Consider the following 23431-nt stretch of genomic DNA (forward strand, 5'->3'; position numbering starts at 1 on the left):
GGCTTGGTATAGGGTGATTTCACCAAGGGTCAAATGAGCGTAGATCCCCCCTCATGTGACAGAAAACTTTAACTGGAGGACATATGTCACTTCGGTACATGTTAGTGAATGGGGAAACACGCACTTTCACACCCGTTAAAAACATGGAAAACGGCCGATTTTTGAGCTGAAATTTTCTGTGTTAGTCAGGGTGACCGTGAAGCACAGCGACCTAAATTTTCAGGCAAAAAAAAAGATAGAAAGTAAGGTAATTACAAGAGGGAACTGAAGGTGGAAAAACAGCGGAAGTGCTTAGCAGACATTTGCCGTGGAGATTTAAAGGTCCAAAATAATGGGGATTATCGCGTTTATTTTGGACAGCAGACATTTGCCGTGGAGATTTAAAGGTCCAAAATATCGGGAATTATCGCGTTTGCTCGCTGAATTTCATCAAAAGTAAGGCATTATTGAAAATTTAGGTCGCTGTGCTTCACGGTCACCCCGACTAGCACAGAAAATTTCAGCACAAAAATCGGCCGTTCTCCATGGTTTTAACGGGTGTGAAAGTGCGTGTTTCCCCATTCACTAACACGTACCGAAGTGACATATGTCCTCCAGTTAAATTTTTCGGTCATGTGAGGGGGGGGATCTACGCTCATTTGACCTTTGGTGAAATCACCCTATAAATGTAGAATTGTCCCAAGTGTGTGTGGGGTAGTGTTAATGTGCAGGACATATATATGTATACACACACCCACACATATCTGACTCTTGATTGAAGTGTAGTTATCGCTATGAGTAAGCACGGATTTCCCCAGGACGTGCTGTCTTTTCCTGTGTAATTGCTGATGGTCTTTCACATGACTTCCCCTTCAGTGTGAAGTCACTTGAACTACGCAGTTGCAGCATGGGACCCATACACAAATAAAAACATATCTTCCATCGAAAGTGTCCAAAGACAGGCAGCTCGATTTGTTACTAACACCTATGAGAGAGAGAAGCGAGTGTCGCCAAACTTCTGAATTCTCTGGGGTGGAACCCTCTCCAAGACAGACATGAAACTCACCGTTTGACCTGTTTTTACAAAATGTTAAATGGTCAGCTCGACGTAGACTACAGGACCTACGCCAAACCCAAACCAATTAGGAGCAGACGAGGGCATTCGATCCAATTTGTGATCCCAGCTACAAAGACAGATGTGTACAGCAATTCGTTCTTCCCCCGCACCATTAAAGCATGGAATAATCTCCACCCAACTATATGTATGTTGCAACTAAATTTAAAGTAGCTCTTTCTTCCCAATAACCCTTTCTGGCTTAAGCCCTCCCTCCACCACCTCCAGTTTAAATTCCATTTGGAATATTTTGGAAGACCAAGTAACCAAGAAGAAACCAAGCTGCAATCAGTGAACAAGTTGCCTGAAAGAGTCCATCTAATCACTAGTTATCTACAGATCTGGTATTGCGTGTGGCATTCTGTGATTATTGTTTAGCGCTAATGTTCACCAACGTGGGCGGCTCTGTGGCGCAGCGGGTCGAGCTGCTGCCTCACAGAGCCGTGTTCGATCCCGGCTACGGGTGCTGTCTGTGTGGAGTTTGCGTGTTCTCGTGTTGTTTGTGAACACGAGGGTGTTCCAGTTTCCTGCCGCATCCCAGGCAGTCGGCAGACTTGGCTTCTGTAAGTTTCCCCTAGTGTGTGGGGCATGGATGATAAAGTGGGATAACATAGAACTAGTGTGGACGGGTGATCGATAGTCAGCATGGTCTCAGTGGGCCGACGGGCCTGTTTGTGTACTCTATCCCTAAACCTGAACTAAGTGAGATAGCAGAGCTAGTGCATGTATGGATGATCAATGATCAATGTGGACTCTGTTGGCTGAAAAACCTGTTTCCATGTTGTTTGTCTAAACTAAACCAAATTCAGCAAGTCTTCCATGATTCTCACAAACGTCTACAAAAGCAGTCAGAAATGTCCTCTCCCATCAGGCAAAAGGTACAGAAAGGTGTACTGTAAGGACCCTGCTTCCTGTAAAGTCTCCATCCCCTACTCCCAATTCCTCCGTCTACGCCGCATCTGCACCCAGGATGAGGTGTTCCAAACCAGGGCATCAGAAATGTCCTCATTCTTCAGGGATTTCCCCTCCCCTACTATAGATGAGGCTCTCACCAGGGTCTCTTCTATACCCTGTGACTGCTCTCTCTCCCCACCACCCCCCCCCCCCCACCCAAGGGCAGAGCCCCCCCCTCACCCCCCACCCCTACCTCACCGTCACATACAACAGATAATCCTCCGACATTTTCGCCACCTCCAACGTGATCCCAGCACTGGCCACATCTTCCCATCTCCTCCCCTGTCTGCTCTTCGCAGAGACCGCTCCCTCTGTAACTCCCTGGTCAATTTGTCCCTTCCCACCCGAACCACCCCCTCTCCGGGCACTTTCCCTTGCAACCGCAGGAAATGCTACACTTGTCGCTTTACTTCCCCCCTCGACTCCATTCAAAGACCCAAGCAGTCTTTCCAGGTGCGGCAGTGGTTCACCTGCACCTCCTCCATCTATTGCATCCGCTGCTCTAGATGTCGGCTGCTCTACATCGGTGAGACCAAGCGCAGGCTTGGCGATTGCTTCGCCGAACACCTCCGCTCGATTCGCAATAACCAACCTGATCTCCCGGTGGCTCTGCACTTCAACTCCCCCTCCCATTCCGAATCTGACCTTTCTGTCCTGGGCCTCCTCCATGGCCAGAGTGAGGACCACCATAAATTGGAGGAGCAGCACCTCATATTTCACTTGGGCAGTTTGCACCCCAGCGGTATGAACATTGACCTCCAATTTCAGGTAGTCCTTGCTTTCTCCTCCCCTTCTCAGCTCTCCCTCAGACAACAGGCTATGCCTCTTCCTTTCTTCTTCCCCCCCTCCCCCCCCCCACCCTCACATCAGTTGAAGAAGGGTTTCGATCCGAAATGTTGCCTATTTCCTTTGCTCCATAGATGCTGCCTCACCCAGATGATGAAACGGAAACGAACCCGCTGAGTTTCTCCAGCATTTTTGTCTACCCACACACACTAGTGCCAATTTTCGATTTTACCAAAGCCAATTCACCCACAAACCTGGACGTCTTTGGAGTGTGGGAGGAAACAGGAGCACATGGAGAAAACCCACGCGGTCACGGGGAGAACGTACAAAACATCATACAGACAGCATCTGTAGCCAGGATTCGAACCTGTGTCTCTGGTGTGGTAAGGCAGCAACATTACTGCTGCACCACCTCTTGGATTAATGGAATTGAATCGCCAGTTAGCATCAAGACCATTTGATGCTACGTTCTTCTGTGCAAGGCTTACATTACATTACAACAACACCTAGAAGGGTCAGGCCTGTCTATTCCCTCCACAGATGCTGCCCGACCCGCTGAGTTCTTTCGGCACTTTGTGCTTTGCTTATGCAAATGCAGTTATTCCCTTTGATCAAATGCAACAGAAAGCCATTCTCATCTGCAGTCAAAATCTATACGTCTGCTTTGGAGAAAATTGTTTGCATTTGAGCTACTGTGGGGACAGAGAGGAACAGTAATGCACAGAAACCTTTGAGAATGAGTGTGAATGAACGGTGGATGGATTTCATGGAGAGATGAACAAAAATTCTCTTTTAAGGGGCCTTCTCTTCTATTTCTACTTTCCACTTTCTCTCTTCCTTTTTTTATTTTTTATATACACACTTCACGTTTTTCTACTCTCTACCATCTATTTTTCCACTTTTTCCCCTTTCTATTCTTTTCTTTTTCTTGTCCTGCTTACTTCCTTCTTATAACATAAAACTAGAGGTTGTACATAGAATGGATTACGGTATTACATAGTTGGCACCTAAAATTAGGTGCCACTGTACTGTTTTGTGCTGTATTAACTTCTAATAAAATAAACAAAAAAAAAAAAAAGAGATGAACAAACATTCAACATTACTTCCAGCAGCTCCCACAGCCTACGCGATCTCCGTGAATGAATTCATTAAAATTGTGGAACTGCAACAGTCCTGTATTGTAGAACTCTTTATATGGATCGTAAGCTTTTAAAGGCATGCTTACTCTGGCAGTACAAATCTTAGTGAAGGTCAGTAGATTTTCTCAGATGTGCCAAAGCGGTAACTATTGCGAATATCCAAAAGTAGACTGTTTGGAGATTCTTTTACAGGACCTTTGATGGGGAATGGTTTTCCCAGAGAACTATTACCTAAGAATTTCCAGAATTTAGACTCGAAAACGATGATGAAACAAGGAAATATATCTAAGTCATTGGGTAATTTTAAAGCGCGGATTGACAGATACTTGATTAGTGCGGGTGTCAGGGGTTATGGGGCGAAGGCAGGAGACTGGGGTTGAGAGGGAAAGATAGATCAGCCATGATTGGATGGTGGAGTAGGCTTGATGGGCTGAATGGCCTGATTCTGCTGCTATAACTTATGAAATTTGAAATATCTAACAGGGTGGGGCATTTTGTTTAGTTTAATTTAATTTAGAGATACAGGATGGAAACAGGCCCTTCGGCCCACCGAGTCTGTGCCAACCAATGATCCCGTACACTGGTTCTATCCTACATGCTAGGGGCAATTTACAGAAGCCAATTAACCTACAAACCTGCACATCTTTGGAATGTGGGAGGAAAATGGAGAAATCCCACGCGGTCACAGGGGGAACATGCAAACTCCATACAGACAGTACATTTGCTGACAGTAAGTATGTAAGTAAGTTTATTGGCCAAGTATTCACATACAAGGAATTTGCCTTGGTGCTCCGCCCACAAGTAACAGCATGGCATACCATGACAGTTACGAATGACTCAGAAAACACTAAACATAATAATAAAACATTAATGATAAAACACCATTTGTTGCTAAGAGCCTGTGGTCATTATCCATGATAGTTGCTTACAGGCATAAATCTGCATGGTAGAATGAACAGCATTGAATCAGGCCATTCAGCCCATCTATTTCATGCTTGGTTTTGCATGATATTCGTGCTTTTTCACAGTCCCCCATCACTTAAACCTTTGCACAATTCGGCATCAACTGCACCTCAGCTGGTTGCACTTTCACCTTTGGTTATGAGTTCATATTGGGCTTTGGAAATGTGAGCTCTGTAGATTGCCCCTTGTGTGGATGAGAGAGTGGGGTAACATGGCTGCATGTTCACACTAGTTCTACCTTATCCTAACCTTTGTGTCCACTCCTTGCACACCAGGGGCAATTTACGGTGACCTTACAAATCGGAGTCCAATTAACCCACAAACCCACGCATGTTTGGGATGTGGGCGGAAATCGGAGCACCTGGAGGAAACACAACGCGGTCCCAGGGCGAACGTGCAAACTCCACACAGACAGCACCCGAGGTCAGGATCGAACCTGGCTCTCTGGAGCTGAAAGTATGAAGAAGGGTTTCAACCAGAAACGTTGCCTATTTCCTTCGCTCCATAGATGCTGCCTCACTCGCTGAGTTTCTCCAGCATTTTTGTCTACCTTCAATTTTCCAGCATCTCCAGTTCCTTCTTAAGCAATTCTATTAGGTGTGTGCAGAAAGGAACTGCAGATGCTGGTTTAAACCGAAGATAGACACAAAATGCTAGGGTAACTCAGCCGCGCAGTCGGCATCACTGGAGAGAAGGAACGGGTGACGTTTCGGGTGGAGGCCCTTCTTCAGACTTCAGACCAGCTATGTCACCATGTCGATCTATCACTTACACAACACTAAAAATATGTCAATGGTTTCATGACATACTTGATTTACCAGAAGGTTAAATCATAATTCTTCCACTTGAGCACTTGCTCGATCTCACGTAGACATTAAGGGATTTCCTATCTAATCACTCTTAATTCCCTTTCTTTGGCTCCTTGCCAAGACTTTGGTTGGGTAAGTTTCCCTGCTTTATAGCAAGGAAACACTGCATGCAATGTTCTAGTGTGATAGGTATGGGACTCCTGCCTAATTAGAACCGACACACATCCATATATATACTGTACTATTATAATAGGGGCGTGTAAACACAGCATTCCACATTTGAGGATTAATTTCAACCAGACAAGGTTGAGCGAAATATTTATTAGCAAAACAAATACTCAATACACTGCGAACCCAGTCTAGAACTAATGATTCCAGCTCCTGTCGATGCGAGGAGCGCGAGCTACTGTTTACTCTTCAAAAGCCCGCGTACGTACCCCCGGGTCACGTGACAGACTGGACCACGACTGCGGGTTGTGAATTCCCAGTCCCACCACTAGGTGCCGCTACATAATCTCCAATTCAATGACAAATAACATGGATGGGAAAGGTTTTGTGGGATATGGGCCAAATGTGGGCAACTGGGACTAGATTAGATGGGGCATCTTGTTCGACATGGATGAGTTAGTTGGGTCACAGGGCTTCTTTCGGTGCTGAATGACACTTTGAGTTCAGTTTGTTGTCACGTGTACCGAGGTACAGTGAAAAGCTTTTTGTTGCGTGCTAACCAGTCAGCGGAAAGACAATACATGATTATAATTGAGCCGTCCAGAGTGTACAGTTCCATGATAGTGGGAATAATGTGAATAAAGTTCCGTGCAAGGCAAAGTCCCGTCAAAGACAGTCCGAGGATCTCCAATGAGGTAGATAGTAGTTCAGGACGGCACACTAGTTGTTGGTAGAGTGGTTTGGTTGCCTGATAACAGTGTTTTGACTCTGAGTATACACTGTAATGGCTCGATTGTAATCATGTATTGTCTTGCTGTTGACTGGTTAGCACACTGTACCTCAGTACACGTAACAATAAACTAAACTGAACTGAGCAAATTGACTCTAACACTTATTTTTCCCGCTGCTTTGTGGATGCTTAATTAGGCCTGGAAGTCCTGTCTTAGCAGAACCACAAACAATTAAAATTACCAGCGTTTAAGAAGGAACTGCAGATGCTGGAAAATCGAAGGTGGACAAAAGTGCTGGAGAAACTCAGCGGGTGCAGCAGCATCTATGGAGCGAAGGAAATAGGCAACGTTTCGACCTGAAACATTCCTATTTCCTTCGCTCCATAGATGCTGCTGCACCCACTGAGATTCTCAGCACTTTTGTCTACCTAAAATTACCAGCTAGCCTACATAATAATCTCAAATTCCAAGATTTCAAATGTATTTTAGATGCTTTCCTTGCAGTTCCAATGGACTCCTCATGATGGCGATATTGAGTAAGCTTGGCTGCAGTTCTTTCAAAGTATTTGTTCAGATTTTAAAGGGAAGTAACACGCTATAAAGCACAAAGTGCTGGAGGAACTCAGTGGGTCAAGCAACATCTGCAGAGGACAGGTTTAGGGCCACGTCCCTCCCTTCTCCAGGTCTCTCCGTTGCCGAACCAGTAGGTCGAGGAACAGCTTCTTCCCGGCGGTTGTCACTCTACTCAACAATGTACCTCGGTGACTGCCAATCACCACCCCCCCCCCCCGGACACTTATTATTATTTATTCAAATCATTTGCTATGTCGCTCTTCCAGGGAGATGCTAAATGCATTTCGTTGTCTCTGTACTGTACACTGACAATGACAATTAAAATTGAATCTGAATCTGAATCTGAATCTGAATCCAGACTGTCTATTTGCCTCCACAGATGCTGCCTGGCCCTCGTATTTCCTCCAGCACTTTGTGTTTTGCTTGAGAATCCTGTATCTGCAATTCATAAAAACATGCATAGAAAATAGGCGCAGGTGTAGGCCATTCGGCCCTTTGAGCCAGCACCACCATTCAATATGATCATGGCTGATCACCCAGAATCAGTACCCTGTTCCTGCTTTCTCCCCATATCCCTTGATTCCATTAGCCCAAAGAGCTATATCTAACTCTCTCTTGAATACTTCCATTGAATTGGCCACCACTGCCTTCTGTGGCAGAGAATTCCAGTTTATGTTCAATGAACTTTACATTTAAGGCACGGAAATAGGTCTTTCGGCCCACTGAGTCCGTGCCGACCAGGGATCACCCCGCACACGCACACTATCCTACACACTAGGGACAGTTCCCATTTTGTGACAAACCAATTAACCGACAAACCTATACATCCTTGGAGTGCGGGGGGAAACTGAAGATCTCGGAGAAAACCCACGCAGGTCACGGGGAGTATGTACAAACTCCGTGCAGCCAGCACCCGTAGTCGGGATCGAACCCGGGACTCCAGCGCTGTGAGGCAGTAGCTCTAACTTTATGCAACCCCATGCTGCCCGTGATTGGACTGTTTAAGAAAGAACTGCAGATGCCGGGAAATCGAAGGGAGACAAAAATGTTGGAGGAACTCAGCGGGTGAGGCAGCATCTATGGAGCGAAGGAAATAGGCGACATTTCGGGTTGGGACCCTTCTTGGACTAATCACTGTGGCAGAGGAATTTGTAGGGTGTGTCAGTCAAGTCAAGTCAAGTCAAGTCACATTTATTTATTTAGCACATTTAAAAAAACAACTCGTTGGTCAAAGTGCTTTACATTTGTTATAAGAATAGTATAAACAAATAAACTACATACATATATACATATAGCCCTCGCTCAGTGGACGTCAGGAAAGGCTTGGGAGTATAGATAAGATTTTAGTCTTGACTTAAAGGAGTCGATGGAGGGGGCAGTTCTGATGGGAAGGGGGATGCTGTTCCACAGTCTAGGAGCTGCAACCGCAAAGGCACTGTCGCCCCTAAGCTTATGCCTAGACCGCGGGATATTCAGCAGCCACAAGATCTGAGGGACCTGGAGGTGGAGTGGTGGGTGAGAAGACTTTTAATGTAGGAGGGGGCAAGCCCATTGAGGGCTTTGTAGACATAGAGGAGGGTCTTGAAATGTATACGGAACCGCACAGGGAGCCAGTGGAGAGAGGCCAGGATCGGGGTGATGTGGTCCCTTTTTCGGGTGCCCGTCAGGAGTCTCGCTGCGGCGTTTTGGACCAGTTGCAGGCGGGACAGGGAAGATTGGCTGATGCCAGTGTAAAGGGAGTTGCAGTAATCTAGGCGGGAGGAGATAAATGTGTGGATGATCTTTTCGAGGTCATCAAAGTGGAGGAATTGTTTTATTTTAGCTATCGTCCGAAGCTGAAAGAAGCTAGCTTTTACCACGGCATTGACTTGTTTGTCAAATTTCAGTGCTGAGTCAAATATCACGCCGAGGTTTTTGACGTGAGGTTTGAGTAGGGATGATTTTCCGAGAACAGTATGCTACTGAATCAACTGGGAGTAGACTATTTTAGATATGGTTCTGTGTAATGAGGTGGGATTGATCTAAGTGCCCCCAGGAGAGAATTGAGTAAGGTATGGAATTCCAGATACATTGAGAGTGAACACCTGGGGTTGGTAACGAACATCGTTAACTTAAACCAGTCTGTTGCTGAAGGTGCTCCTCAGGTTGACCAGTGCCAAATTGTGAACATGCCAGAAATCAAATTATCATTCATAACCGTCTTGGCTTAGTTCACGCACATCGCGAAGGGGGATGGAATATCTTGTACATTTTGTTATCATCTATCTGTACCAAAGTGCTGCGAATTATCCATTTTGGTGGCAAAAACGGGAAAGCAGACTATTATCTAAATGGTGGCCGATTGGGAAAGGGGGAGATGCAGCGAGACCTGGGTGTCATGGTACACCAGTCATTGAAGGTAGGCATGCAGGTGCAGCAGGCAGTGAAGAAAGCGAATGGTAGGTTGGCTTTCATAGCAAAAGGATTTGAGTATAGGAGCAGGGAGGTTCTACTGCAGTTGTACAGGGTCTTGGTGAGACCACACCTGGAGTATTGCGTACAGTTTTGGTCTCCAAATCTGAGGAAGGACATTATTGCCATAGAGGGAGTGCAGAGAAGGTTCACCAGACTGATTCCTGGGATGTCAGGACTGTCTTATGAAGAAAGACTGGATAGACTTGGTTTATACTCTCTAGAATTTAGGAGATTAAGAGGGGATCTTATAGAAACTTACAAAATTCTTAAGGGGTTGGACAGGCTAGATGCAGGAAGATTGTTCCCGATGTTGGGGAAGTCCAGGACAAGGGGTCACAGCTTAAGGATAAGGGGGAAATCCTTTAAAACCGAGATGAGAAGAACTTTTTTCACACACAGAGTGGTGAATCTCTGGAACTCTCTGCCGCAGAGGGTAGTTGAGGCCAGTTCATTCGCTATATTTAAGAGGGAGTTAGATGTGGCCCTTGTGGCTAAAGGGATCAGAGGGTATGGAGAGAAGGCAGGTATGGGATACTGAGTTGGATGATCAGCCATGATCATATTGAATGGCGGTGCAGGCTTGAAGGGCTGAATGGCCTACTCCTGCACCTAATTTCTATGTTTCTATGTTTCTATGTAAGCTAGCTTTTACCACGGCATTGACTTGCTTGTCAAATTTCAGTGCTGAGTCAAATATCACGCCGAGGTTTTTGACGTGAGGTTTGAGTAGGGATGGTTTTCCGAGAGCAGTATGCTTCCGAATCAACTGGGAGCAGACTATTTTAGATATGGTTCTGTGTAATGAGGTGGGATTGATCTAAGTGCCCCCAGGGGAGAATTGAGTATGGTATGGAATTCAAGATACATTGAGAGTGAACACGTTGGTTACGGGCATCATTAACTTAAACCAGTCTGTTGCTGAAGGTGCTGCTCAGGTTGACCAGTGCCAAATTGTGAACATGCCGGAAATCAAATTCTCATTCATAACCGTCTTGGCTTAGTTCACGCACATCGCGAAGGGGAGTGGAATATCTTGTACATTTTGTTATCATCTATCTGTACCAAAGTGCTGCGAATGGGAGAAATGTTTCCCTGAGAATTTGGACCCCATCGAAGCAGGATGTTTTCCAGAGTCATTTACATATCTCTTTCAGAATCGCGGTAAATCAAAGAAAACGATGAAGGAAAGAAATTACCCCCTGTTCACAGCGGACTCTGATCACGGGAAGATCAGAAAGGCGGTAAATGATAGCAATCGTCTGATCAGCTGAGAAGGTTATTGGCTGCAACCTTCCCTCCAGTGATGAACTGTACACTGCAAGGGCCAGGAAGCGAGCGGGCAAGATCATTTCTGACCCCTCTCACCCTGGCCACAAACTCTTTGAATCACTTCCCTCTAGAAGGCGACTCCGGACTGTCAAAGCTGCCACAGCCAGACATAAAAACAGCTTTTTTTCCACGAGTAGTAGCTCTACTCAATAACCAAAAATCTGTAGCCTCCTTTTGCTCTGGTATTTTATTTAATTCACATGTTTAATCGATAATGTTTTATTATTAATGTTTAATGTTTTATGTGTCATTCCTAACTGTCACTGTATGTCATGTTGTCACTTGCGGGCGGAGCACCAAGACAAATTCCTTGTATGTGAATACTTGGCCAATAAACTTATTCATTCATAGCAATTATCCGAGCCAGACACAGAGATATGGGTCATACGTGGACTTGGATAGGGAAGGTTTAGAGGGATATGGGCCAAATGGGACTAACATGGATGGGACATTTTGGTTACCTGTTCATTGTATCGCAGTACACGTAACAATAATGAGCCAATACCAACTAATGTTAACCTACGATATGAAGGGATAGTGCATAAGATCACAGAGTACACAGATTATGATTTTAAAGAGTTGTATGAAATCATAAGAGGAATAGATCGGGTAGATGCATCGTCTCTTGCCCAGAGTAGGGCAATCGAGAAGCAGAGGACATAGGTTTAAGGCAGGGGGTTCCAACCTTTTCTTACCCCTGGCAACTTTAATAGCACACCACAATGATATTTCACATTTATGAACAACTAATGATGAACAGATACCAGTATACCAGAACTAAACACAGTCAGTCAATGAGAAAAATATGTACAAATCCAGAATCAACACATTTACCCCCTGGGTGGGTGCTATTTACCCCCAGGTTGGGAACCCTTGGTTGAAGGTGAAGGGGGAAAGATTTAATAGGAACCTGAGGAGTAACCTTTTTACACAATGGGTGGTGGATATATTGAACGAGCTGCCAGAGGAGGTCGTTGAGGCAAGTTCTATCGCAATGTTTAAGAAACAATTAGTCAGGTGCATGGATTGGACAGGGTTAGAGGGATATTAGCCAAATACAGGCAGGTGGGACCAGTGTAGATGGGACATGTTGGCTGGCGTGGGCAAGATGGGCCGAAGGGCCTGTTTCCACACTGTATCACTCTATGACACCAGTCCTGATTTTAGTCAGATACCAAACCTGTCAAAGTATCTGAATATTTCTGACATGCTGAAATATTTTAAAAAAACATGGAAACTTTAGTAACATACTCTAATTATTAAGAACGTAAAGCTAATTAAAAGGTTGAAAATATTCAAGTTTACTCGATGCAGCCGGTAAGAATTACATGGAGCAGTCGCCCACAATTTAGGGACTTCTATATTCACGTACATCACCTGAGGTTGTTTGTGGAGGAAGGAACTGCAGACACAAAAAGCTGGAGTAACTCAGCAGTAACTCTTCTGAAGAAGGGCCTCGACCCGAAACATCACCCATTCCTTCTCTCTGGAGATGCTGCCTGTCCTGCTGAGTTACGCCAGCATTTTGTGTCTACCCTGAGGTTGTTAGTTATTGTATGTGGCTATCTATCAATATATCCCAGTAAAATATTTTTTTTTTCTTCCCTTCATTTGACATTTGTTCAGAATTGGCAGCTAGGTGGCGCTGCCTAAAGTAGAGCTACTGCCTCACAGCGCCAGAGTCCCGGGTTTGACCCTGACCACGTGTGCTTGTCTGTACGGAGTTTGTACTTTGTTTTTCCAAGATCTTCAGTTTCCTCCCACAATACAAAGAAGTACAGGTTTGTAGGTTAATTGGATTGGTATAAAATGTAAAATTGTCCCCAGTGTTAGTGTGCGGGGATCTTGGTTCTTGGTTTCTTGGTCCTCCAAAATATTCCAAATGGAATTTAAACTGGAGGTGGTGAAGGGAGGGCTTAAGCCAGAAAAGGTTATTGGGAAGAAAGAGCTGGTCTCCTCTCCATCCACAAGTCCAACCTCCGCAGTTTTGGGGACAGCGCCTTCTCCAGGGCAGCTCCCAGGCTCTGGAACTCCCTCCCCCAACTGATCCCCAATTCCGTGTCCCTCACCATCTTCCAGTCCCGCATCAAGACCCATCTCTTCACCTCTGCCTATCCTTAGCAACCACGTGCCGTCCCTTTTCATCTGTGCATTAATTGCCTCATACTGTGTTTTGTATTGAATTCTGTATCTACTTTGTGTACTAGTCATGTCTCTACTATTTATTTCATTCCCCTTACATGTTTTTCCTCTACCTGCTAAATTTTTGTAAGGTGTCCTTGAGATTCTTGAAAGGCGCCCATAAATAAAATTTATTATTATTATTACTTTAAATTTAGTTGCATCTGGTTGGATCGCTGGTCAGCACGGAATTGGTTGGGTGAAGGGCCGGCTTCTGCGCTGTATCTCTAAACTAAACTAAACTAAAACCAAATGGTGGTCAGGTCTACAAAAATCTCAGAAGTGATCTTCTCGGGAAGGTTTAATTTTGGTTTCACTATATATAGCAGCTCTGGCTTTTGATGTTGACAGAAGCTGAAAGAATCCTCAATCAAGATTGGCAAATAGCCTTCGAACTGACATCTGAACATCAATTTGACTTCAAAGTGTGCAGTTGACAAGCAATCAGCACAAAAGCTTTTACTCAGCACATCTGGGCCAATAACATTTTTTTCCCCCCCAATTTTTCTCGTTCAAGATCCTTTAGTAAACTTCCCAAGGGCGTAGAGATGATCTTCAGAAACAATGGGAAACTTCTCAATCCATGGCAACCAGCACCAAAGACAAAGAAGCCTGAGTGGCCAAGCAGGATTGATTGATGAAAGATATAGCATGGAAACAGGCCCTTTGGCCCGCCAAGTCCATGCTGACCATCGATCACCCGTTCACACGCGCTCTGCGTTATCCCACAAAAGAGACAATTGGATTGGTATAACTTTGTCTGCGCCCTTTACGTGGAGACTCTTTGCATACAAAACAAAAAATGTCACTCGATAACCGATGGCCATCTTGGCTGGCATTGGTGAGTTGGGCCACTTTCTCTTCCGTTCCCTACACAATAGGAACAATTCAAAGAGGTCAATTAAACCTGGCTGGTGGGACTCGTGTAGCTGGGACATGTTGGCTGGTGTGGGCAAGATGGGCTGAAGGGCCTGTTTCCACACTGTATCACTCTATGACACCAATCCGATACCAAACCTGTCAATATAGGTCAATAGATAGAGACCAATTAACCTACAAACCGTCAGGTCTTTAGGATATGGGAGGAATCTGGAGAACCCTCACCAGGTGCTCTGGTTTCCTCCCATACTCCAAAGAAGTACAGGTTTGTAGGTTAATTGACTACGGTAAAACTATACGTTGTTCCGAGAGTGTAGGATAGTGCTAGTGTACGCGGTGATCGCTGGTCGGCGCATTGAACTGTTTTTTATTTGGTCACGATTGAACCCGTGTGTCTACAGCGCTGTGAGGCAGCAGCTCTACCAGCTGAGCAACCGCGCTGTCTGAAGGTAGACACAAAAATGCTGGAGTAACTCAGTGGGACAGGCAGCATCTCTGGAGAGAAGGAATGGGTGACGTTTCGGGTCGAGACCCTTCTTCAGACTGGTTAGGGATCAGGGAAACGAGAGATATAGATGGTGATGTTGAACGATAAAGAAGAATGTTCACGAAGGAACTGCAGATGCTGGAACATCAGAAAATGCTGGAGAAACTCAGCGGGTGAGGCAGCATCTATGGAGCGAAGGAAATAGGCGACGTTTCAGGTCGAAACCCTTCTTCAGATAAAGAAGAATGAATGCGTTAGGCGATGATCATTAGTTCTGCATCTCTCTCCACGGATCCTTCATCACCTGCAGAGTATTTGCCAACTATCTAAGCTTTATAGCCCATATTTACAGCTACTGCAATATTTCACCTGTGGTGATATGTTTGATGATCACCAGGTGGCAGTCATAAGTCACTACTCCAGAGGGTGAGAGAGAGAGAGAGAGAATCATTTTCCAAAAGTACACAGAGCATAAAGATGTAACAGCCCGGAATTTCATACAAACCACACATGCCAGAGCCGCAAATAATTTGGAAAGCCTTCAGCAAAAAACTGGCAGGCAGATTCTAAGGGAATTGGTATGAACATAGATTAGAGGCCAGGATCTACATTGAATGTTGAAGTGATCTTGGGCAATAATTATGCTCTTATTTATCATCTTTGGAGAGTATAAATTTCATTACAAATTAATTTTTAATTGAGAGGGTAGGTTTTAAATTTGGCAGTTCCCTCTTCAAGCCTCCTGACTCTTTCCCTCCTGATAAATCGCATCTGACTTTAGCTCCCATTTCACCGCTGGCTTTGCCCATCATCATTTCTCAGCCGATGCTTTCAGGTTTACAGACAGTGAGCGTGATCTCGACCAATCTCTCCTCCGCATTTTTCCACCTTGTTTTGTTGAGGAGTCCACCACCGCCTCGGTCCTCCCTTCATCGCTTGGGCAGAAGGTTGGCAGATGAAGTTTAATCCAGGCTTATTTCGAGGTGTCACATACTAACCAAGACAGTCACTCATAAGTGAAAGGAGTAGAGAATTAGGCCATTTGGCCCATCAAGCCTTCTCTGCCATTTAGTCATGGCTGATCTATCTCTCCCACATAACCCCAGTCTCCTGCTTAATCCCCATAACCCCTGACCCGTACTAATCAATAATCCAACTTAAAAATATCCATTGCCATTGCCTCCACAGCCTGCTGTGGCAGTGAACTCCATGTGTGGAGCAAAGTCAGGGGCCTCGGGAGGGTTGAGGAACAGGGGAACCCTGGGGAGTAAGTTCACAACAGCACGGTGGCGCAGCGGTAGAGTTGCTGCCTTACAGCGCCAGAGACGCAGGTTCGATCCCGACTACGGGCGCTGTCTGTGTAGAGTTTGCACGTTCCCCTTGTGATCGCTTGGGTTTCCACCGGGTGCTGCGGTTTCCTCCCACAATCCAAAGATGTGCAGGTTTGCAGGTTAATTGGCTTTGATAAAATTGTAAATTGTTCGCAGTGTGTGTAGGATAGTGTTGGTGTGCGGGGATCGCTGGTCGGTGGGGACTCGGCATGCCTGCTTCCAAGCAATATCTCTAGTCTAAAGTCTAAAGCTCCCTGAAAATGGTAATGGAGGTGGGTTCAGTAGTGAAAAATTCATTCAGCAAACGTGCCTTCATTGGCCGAGGCATGGAGTCTAAGGGTAGGGACATCATGGTGTAGCTGGTCAAAACATTGATGAGACCGCACTTGTAGAGTGTTATATACAGGAAGGATGTGGCGACATTATAAAGAGTGCAGAAGTAATTCATGAGGATGTTGAGTTTAGTTTAGTTTGTACCGAGGTACAGTGAAAAGCTTTTGTTGCGTGCTAACCAGTCAGTGGAAAGACAATACAGGTACATGATTACAATCGAGCCGTCCACAGTGTACAGGCACATGCTAAAGGGAATAGTGTGAATAACGCTTAGTGCAAATGTGAAGTCCAGTAAAGTCTGATCAAAGATAGTCCGAGGGTCTCCAATGAGGTAGATAGTAGCTCAGCACTGCTCTCTAGTTATTGGTTGGATGGTTCAGCTGCCTGACAAAGAAACAGCTGGGAAGAAACTGTCCCTGAATCTGGAGGTGTGTGCGTTTTCACACCTCCACACCGTCACACCGGTTTTTAAGGTTAATTTGGCTTTGGTAAAAATTGTAAATTGTCTCTAGTGTGTAGGATAGTGCGAGTGTACACGGATTGCTGGTCAGTGCGGACTCGGTGGGCTAAAGGGTCATTTTCTGCGCTGTATCTCTAAACTAAAACTAAATGTATTAATGTGCCATCCACATACACCTCCTAGCTACATACTGTACATTATACTGATCTCCCTGTTTTTTGAAGAGAGGTTTTCCAGGTTGTAGTTTAGAGATACAGCGCGGAAACAGGCCCTTTGGCCCCACAGAGTGCGTACACACTAATACTATCCCCACACACTCGGGATGCTTTACAATTATATATAGCCAATTAACCGAGAAACTTGTACCTCTGTGGGAGTGTGGGCGGAAACCGGATATCCCGGAGAAAACCCGCGCAGGTCACGGGGAGAACGTGCAAACGAAGTACAGCCAAGCACCTGTAGTCAGGATCGAACCCGGGTCTCTGGCGCTGTGAGGCAGCAACTCTACCACTGCGCTACCGTGCCGCCCTTTTCCAAGTGTCCTTGATGTTCTCCAAGCAACTGTGTCTGTGGTATTGCTTCCTTTTCTTGGCTTCGTGCAGGGGGAATCGCTGGACGGCACGAACTCGGTGGACCGAAGGGCCTCGTTCTGCACTGTATCACTAAAGTCCAAAACTGTAAATGGAACTATTTAGTTCATTGGCTTTGTTAAAATTGTAAATTGTCCTTAGTGTGTAGGACTTGGTGGGCTGAAAGGCCTGTTTCTGCGCTGTGTCTCTAAAGGCTGAAGTAGTAGAGGCAGATACTCTCGCAACATTTAAAATTAATCTATATTAGTGCTTGAATTTTCAATGCATAATTGGGCATGGATTGAATGCTGGTAGCTGAGATTAGCGTAGATAGAATCTTGATGGTCAGCATGGACTGGATGGGCCGAGAGGCCTGTTTTGGTGCAGACTGACTCTACGATTTAAGGTTAAAATATTGTTGCAGACTCAGGATTAAACTGGTGGGCAGGGAGCGTATGATGGCACAGGGACACTCGCTGGAGTTTAGAAGGATGAGGGGGCACCTCATTGAAACTTACATTGAAATTGTGAAAGGCTTGGATACAGAGGATGTTTCCACTGGTGGGAGAGTCTGGGACCAGAGGGCACAGCCTCAGAATAAAAGGACATACCTTTACAAGGGAGATGAGGAAGAATTTCTATAGTCAGAAAGTGGCGAATCTGCGTAATTCATTGCCACAGACGGCGGTGGAGGCCGAGTCAATAGATATTTTAAAGGTGGCGATTGGCAGATTATTGATTAGTAACTGTGTCAGGGGTTACGGGGAGAAGGCAGGAGAATGGGGTTGAGAGGGAAAGATAGATCAGCCATGATTGAATGGCAGAGTAGACGTGATGGGCCGAATGGCCTAATTCTGCTCCTAGATCCTATGAGCTTATGAAGTTGGAGTGTACAAGTATGGGGATGATTCGGTACAGTTTGTTACAGTATCTGGCTTTGTAACTCAGCAGATCCATAGACCTGGGCAAAGGGATAAAATGGGGGATGGGTGAAAATTAGTGAGAAAGAGAGGAATGAATGAAATTCTTTGCTGCCACCATTGAAAGCCAAATGGGGGTTGAAAGGAGACATTGGGGGATCTGCTTAAAATGCTTTAAAGCATAAAGTTGGTAACGGTACAGCACAAAATCAGGCCCTCTGGTGGTCACGGGGTGAAGGTACAAACTCCGTACAGACAGGCAGCACCCGTAGTCAGGATCGAACCCGGGTCTCTGGTGCTGTAACTACCACTGCGCCACCGTGCCGCCCGGAATGCCTCACAAACGCATTAAAGAGATGGAGCCAGAAATGAAAGAGGATGCTGGTGACCTGAAAAAAAATCGTCTATAAAGTAGGTTGGTAATTGTTGAATGATTTAAAAAACAATTCTGATTATTTACTTGCAAAAAGGGGAAATAATGAAAACGACCGGGAATGATTCATTCAATTTAGTTTGGAGTTGCAGCGCGGAAACACAACAGGCCCTTCGGCCCACCAGCGAACCCTGCATATTAACACTAACATACACACATTAGGGACAATTTACACTTATGCCAAGCTAATTGACCAAGAAACCTGCACGTCTTTGGAGTGTGGGAGGAGACCGAAGATCTTGGAGAAAACCCACGCAGTTCACGGGGAGAACGTACAAACTCCGTACAGACAGCGCCCGTAGCCGGGATCGAACCCGGGTCACTGGCGCTGTGAGGCAGCAACGCTACCGCTGCACCAAAGTTCCACTCTAAATATGATTTAAAAAGTGATTTAGTTCATTTTCTGTTGAGAAGGACCAGGAATAATTCCAGTGGAGGCAATTACCTGCATGGGATTAATGGGCCGAATGGCCGCCTTTGTCACATTCAATAACATGCGTCACTTTCTGCTGTCCGATTCATGAGAGACCAATGCTTTTCTTTTTCTTTCTTTCATTTTATTTACATTCAGAAAATTACATACATTTATTTTCTAAAGTATTGTACAGCTTTTTGTCAAAACCGCAAGTTACCGCTTTTCCAAAGTGTTAAAGTGTGGAGCGTTGCCCAAACTGAAGTGAGCAGTAGATATCTCCCAGAACTAGTGTGTTCCTTTCCATTTGGGGGAATACATTTTCTCAGCCACTGCTTTTAATCAGCTCTCTGAAGAAGGTAGAAGTGCGTCATTTAAGCAAGTCTCTGAGATTTTAGTTTACATATGGCACCCTGAAGCAGCCTCTCTTGAGACTGGAGGTGGGGAATTCTTGGCCCTTGAAGACTTGTGTGGCAAATATAGACAGGAAAACGCTGGATTGGTGGGAAAAGGTGGGGCAGGGAATGGTGGGGTTGTGAGTTGATGGAGAAGGTGTTGGAATGAGCGATAAGCATAGGGTGTAATAGTCAGGGTCAGAGGGGGGGAGAGGGCAAAGAGGAAGGTCGGGGGGGGGAGAGAGAAGGGGGGAAGGGGGAGGGGGAGGGGGAGAGGGAGGGGGGGGGGGGGGGGGTCAGGGAGCGTGAGAGAGGAGAGAGACAGAGAGAGGATAGAGAGAGGGGGGGGTCAGGGAGTGTGAGAGAGAGATAGGGGTGAGGGGAGGGGAGACAAAGAGAGAGACAGAGAGAGAAAGAAAGAGGAGGAGATGAGAAAGATGGGAGCGAACGAGGAGAGAGGGTGAGAGGAGAGGGAGGGAGTGGGAGAGAGGGGAGAGAGGAGAGAGAGATAAAGAGGGGGGAGAAAAAGAGAGAGAAAGAAAGAGAGGGAGAGAGGAGAAAGAGAGGAGAGAGGGTGAGAGAGGAATGAGAGAGGGGGAGAGAATGAGAGGAGAGTGGGAGACAGATGAGAAGAGAGAAGGAGAGAGGGAGAGAGAAGTTGAAAGAATGAAAGGCAATAAACAAGGGGTCAGTGAGAAAAAATAGGGGTGAGTGAAAGAGAGGGAGAGAGGAGTGGGTGTGAAGGAGGGGGTGTGAGAGAGGGGAGGTGTAAAAAGGCAGGTCCCCCATCGATGGGGGCAGAGAGCGAAGGGAAGGTAAGGAGAGGGGCAGGGGGAGAGGGCGAGATGCTGGGGAGAGATGTTGGGGGGGAAGGCAAGTGGTGAAAAGCGAGATAGAGAGAGTGGAAGTGCGAGAAAGGGCAAGGTGGCTGGGTGGAGGCCCCTCAGGTCTATATGTGGCACTTTGGAGACACAGAGGAATGTTGAAAGAAGATGGCTTGATTCGAAATAAAGTAAAAAAGAAACAAAATTCCATCTCGTTTGCTGGAGTCTGAACCTCACAGGTGAGGAGAGACGGAAAGTATTGATCCTTGGTGAATGGGAGCCACCTCCATAGTCACGAACACAACCTTTATTCACCGTTATAATATTTATTTCTCGTATAATAATAATAATAATAATTTTGGTTGCCATACAAGTTATCGAGGAGTCGGGAAAGTGCAAATTACAGGACCTTGTCATGGAATCTAGATGAAGATATATAAATCACAAAGGTTACATCAATTTTATTTAACCTGAACACAAGTCTTTTCTTTTTGCACAAATCATAGTGAGATACATCTTAACGCTCTATCAAAAGAAAAGAGAATTAAATCGCCGTTTTTTTTGTAAAGAAAATTATATTGTAGGCTCATTGATGTAATCATTGCCAGATCAATGGGATAACTCGGCAGCTTTTCTCTGCAATTTCGGCAGTCACCAGTGGATCAGCTAGATAGCAAAATGATGAATACCACACAGGGGGAAAAAATACTTGGAGCAGGGCTAGGTCTTCTAACACCTGTGAATTTAAAGTGTCCCTAACAATCACATATAATTGTCTATGCTGATGTTTAATAGACTCGAGTGCACACACAAATCTCACACGATCGGCACGTCCTCCTATATGTTACACACAATATACACCTCTTGAGATTCGGTGCTGTACACGCTATTGGTACACAAAACGAAAGCGCGGTGTGAGCCCGCCCAGTCCTAGTCACAATTTGCAACGAGAAATGCAGACCTGGAAGATAATTTGAGGAGCAACCTGGATTTGAACTAGGGACCTCCTGATCTATGCTCTACCACTGAGCTGTACATGAAAGGAGTGAATGTGTTTAAATGGCAGAGATATAGAGAGAGTTGTTGTTGTTGGGTCTGTGGTTTTGTGAACAATCTCGGAGGAATCAGGACGGGACTAAAATCACCCGCTGACACCGGAGCCCCGAGAATGTCTCTGGGCAGTGGGCGGTGCAAAACCATGTACCCAGTGTCCTTGCTCTTGGGAATGCCAAAAGGTTCGCTTTCGTTTTCATGTAACGCTTTCGTGTGACCGTAGAAAAAGAATTAGCAGCTAAAACAAAACGACACATAGATGTCCCTCCCAACCCCCACCCCACTTTCGTTTCGCAAGTTTCCAATAATCGAACACAGGCTTCCCCTCCCTCCCTCCTCCCAGCTCCAGAACTGAAGCTGTGAAACTGAATGCACATATTACAGCCCCCATTCCCGAAGCCCTATCCATCCAATTCCTCTCGGTAACCGATGGTGGTGAATCACAAGTGGAAGACGTTAAATGGTTAGTTTCAACACCTCTCCCAGGAGGAGCTGTCGACCACAGCTCGGGAAGTGAAAGTGAAAGTTAAAAAAAACACGAGAAACAAACCTGCATTTTAAAAAAACTCTTAAGGAAAGAACTGGACCGACGCTTATCACATACACCGGGAATGGCTAGACTGCTCAGCAGAAACAGAAACAGAAAAATGAGTCCGCATTGCTCCTTGTCCGAAGGGGGACGGGGGGGAGTGGGGCATGGAGAGGAGTTGAACGGTTCTGCTGCACATAGTCTACATTAATGTCATCCACGTGGAGAAATATTGTACTAGCAAAGATAGAAAGTATATAACACAGCTCTGCTGGTTTGACTACAGTATCATAGCGACACCTGTCCAAGTGAGGTCAATATTAAAAGATCATTGTTCAAAATATAGATTATTATTATGCTGTAGTGTATTTACATCGCGAAAAGGGGTCTTCGCTCGCTCGTTTTGTACTCAACCCAGCACGCCAGTGGCAGAGAAACAGTGGCGGCCCACTGATACTGACAGCCTGTTGTGCTTATAAAGGTACCAGCGGCTTTCGTCGGAAAATATGTCCATGCTGAGCTTTTTTTTTTCTCTCTGTTCAAAAAATAGTCCAATGGCACATTATATCCCAGCCATTTACGGCGAGTGTCGGCTGCTGTCAAAAATAATGAGAGATATTTGAGTAACTTTGTAAAGCATCTGTCTACCTGTCCGACAGGAGCTGTTTTAAAGCCCGTTCTATATTCATTCGATGTCCAACTCTCGTCACGCCTAGGTCGATTAAGTCCTCCTTCTGGAGCGAGGGTAAGTGGGTCCCGTCTATTTCATTGTCTAAAAAAGCGTCCTTGTGTTCTCCGAGGTTCAACGTGTCCAGCCAGTCCGCCACGTCGTGCTTAGTCCAAAGTGGGACGCCCTTGGATGCGAATGGTTTGTTGGAGGCCGGCTGCTGTAGCGTGGCCGGGGAAGGGGACCGACTGCGAACCGGCTGCCCGCCGAAGTGTCCTTCTCCCGGGATGGGTGGGCTCTGGAAGCCGAAGCCGTCGGTGAGCGTGGGCGACAGGGCGGAGGCGGGCAGAGAGGAGGTCGGCCGGGCAGCTTGACCAGCGTCCGTGGGAGAGCCCACAGGACTCGGGGCCCGTTTCAAAATGGTCATGCTGTCAAAGTCCGACGTCCGGTTCTGCACGGTGATGGGTTGGCTGCTGCCCGGGCGGATGGTGAAGGTGACGGTGGCGTTGCGTTGCAAGCCCGGGCCGGTGCTCACTGCTCCGTCGGCTGCCCTGTGGAATAATCGACACAGCAAGGTGAAGTCACTGGCATTATACACTGAGCAGAAGACACAACGAGAGAGCAGTCCCGAACTAACATTTACGTGGAAGGTAGACACAAAATGCTGCAGTAAAGGGGCTGTCCCACTTGGGCGACCCAATTGACGAGTTTAGAAGAGTTTGAAAAAAAATGCCATGTTGAAGACCTCCTTCAACTATGTTGAAGACCAGCTACAACTATTTACGCTTAACTTTGGGGAAAATTGGACACCGAATAGTGGAGAGTGAAGATGACCTCCTTCGATCTCCTTCGACCTCCCTTCGACTATGAACACTATCTACGACTACCTTCGACTACCCTCGATTATCTACGACTAACATGCCGACCTACTACGACTAAACATACGAGTAAAAAAGTAT

The 23431-nt window shown here is 45.9% G+C and overlaps 1 protein-coding gene across 1 annotated transcript in view; it reads right to left on the reverse strand.

Annotated features, from left to right (window-relative positions):
* Positions 1-21605: 21605 nt before the first annotated feature.
* Positions 21606-23431, reverse strand: part of shank2b (SH3 and multiple ankyrin repeat domains 2b) — a 463010-nt gene continuing 461184 nt past the window's right edge. The window contains exon 22 of the mRNA XM_055649215.1: positions 21606-23023. Within this exon, the coding sequence (XP_055505190.1) occupies positions 22450-23023 (574 nt within the window). The 3' untranslated portion in view covers positions 21606-22449. The remainder of the gene's footprint in view (positions 23024-23431) is intronic.

This window comes from Leucoraja erinacea, chromosome 18 (genome assembly GCF_028641065.1).
Source record: "Leucoraja erinacea ecotype New England chromosome 18, Leri_hhj_1, whole genome shotgun sequence".
NCBI lineage: Eukaryota > Metazoa > Chordata > Chondrichthyes > Rajiformes > Rajidae > Leucoraja > Leucoraja erinaceus.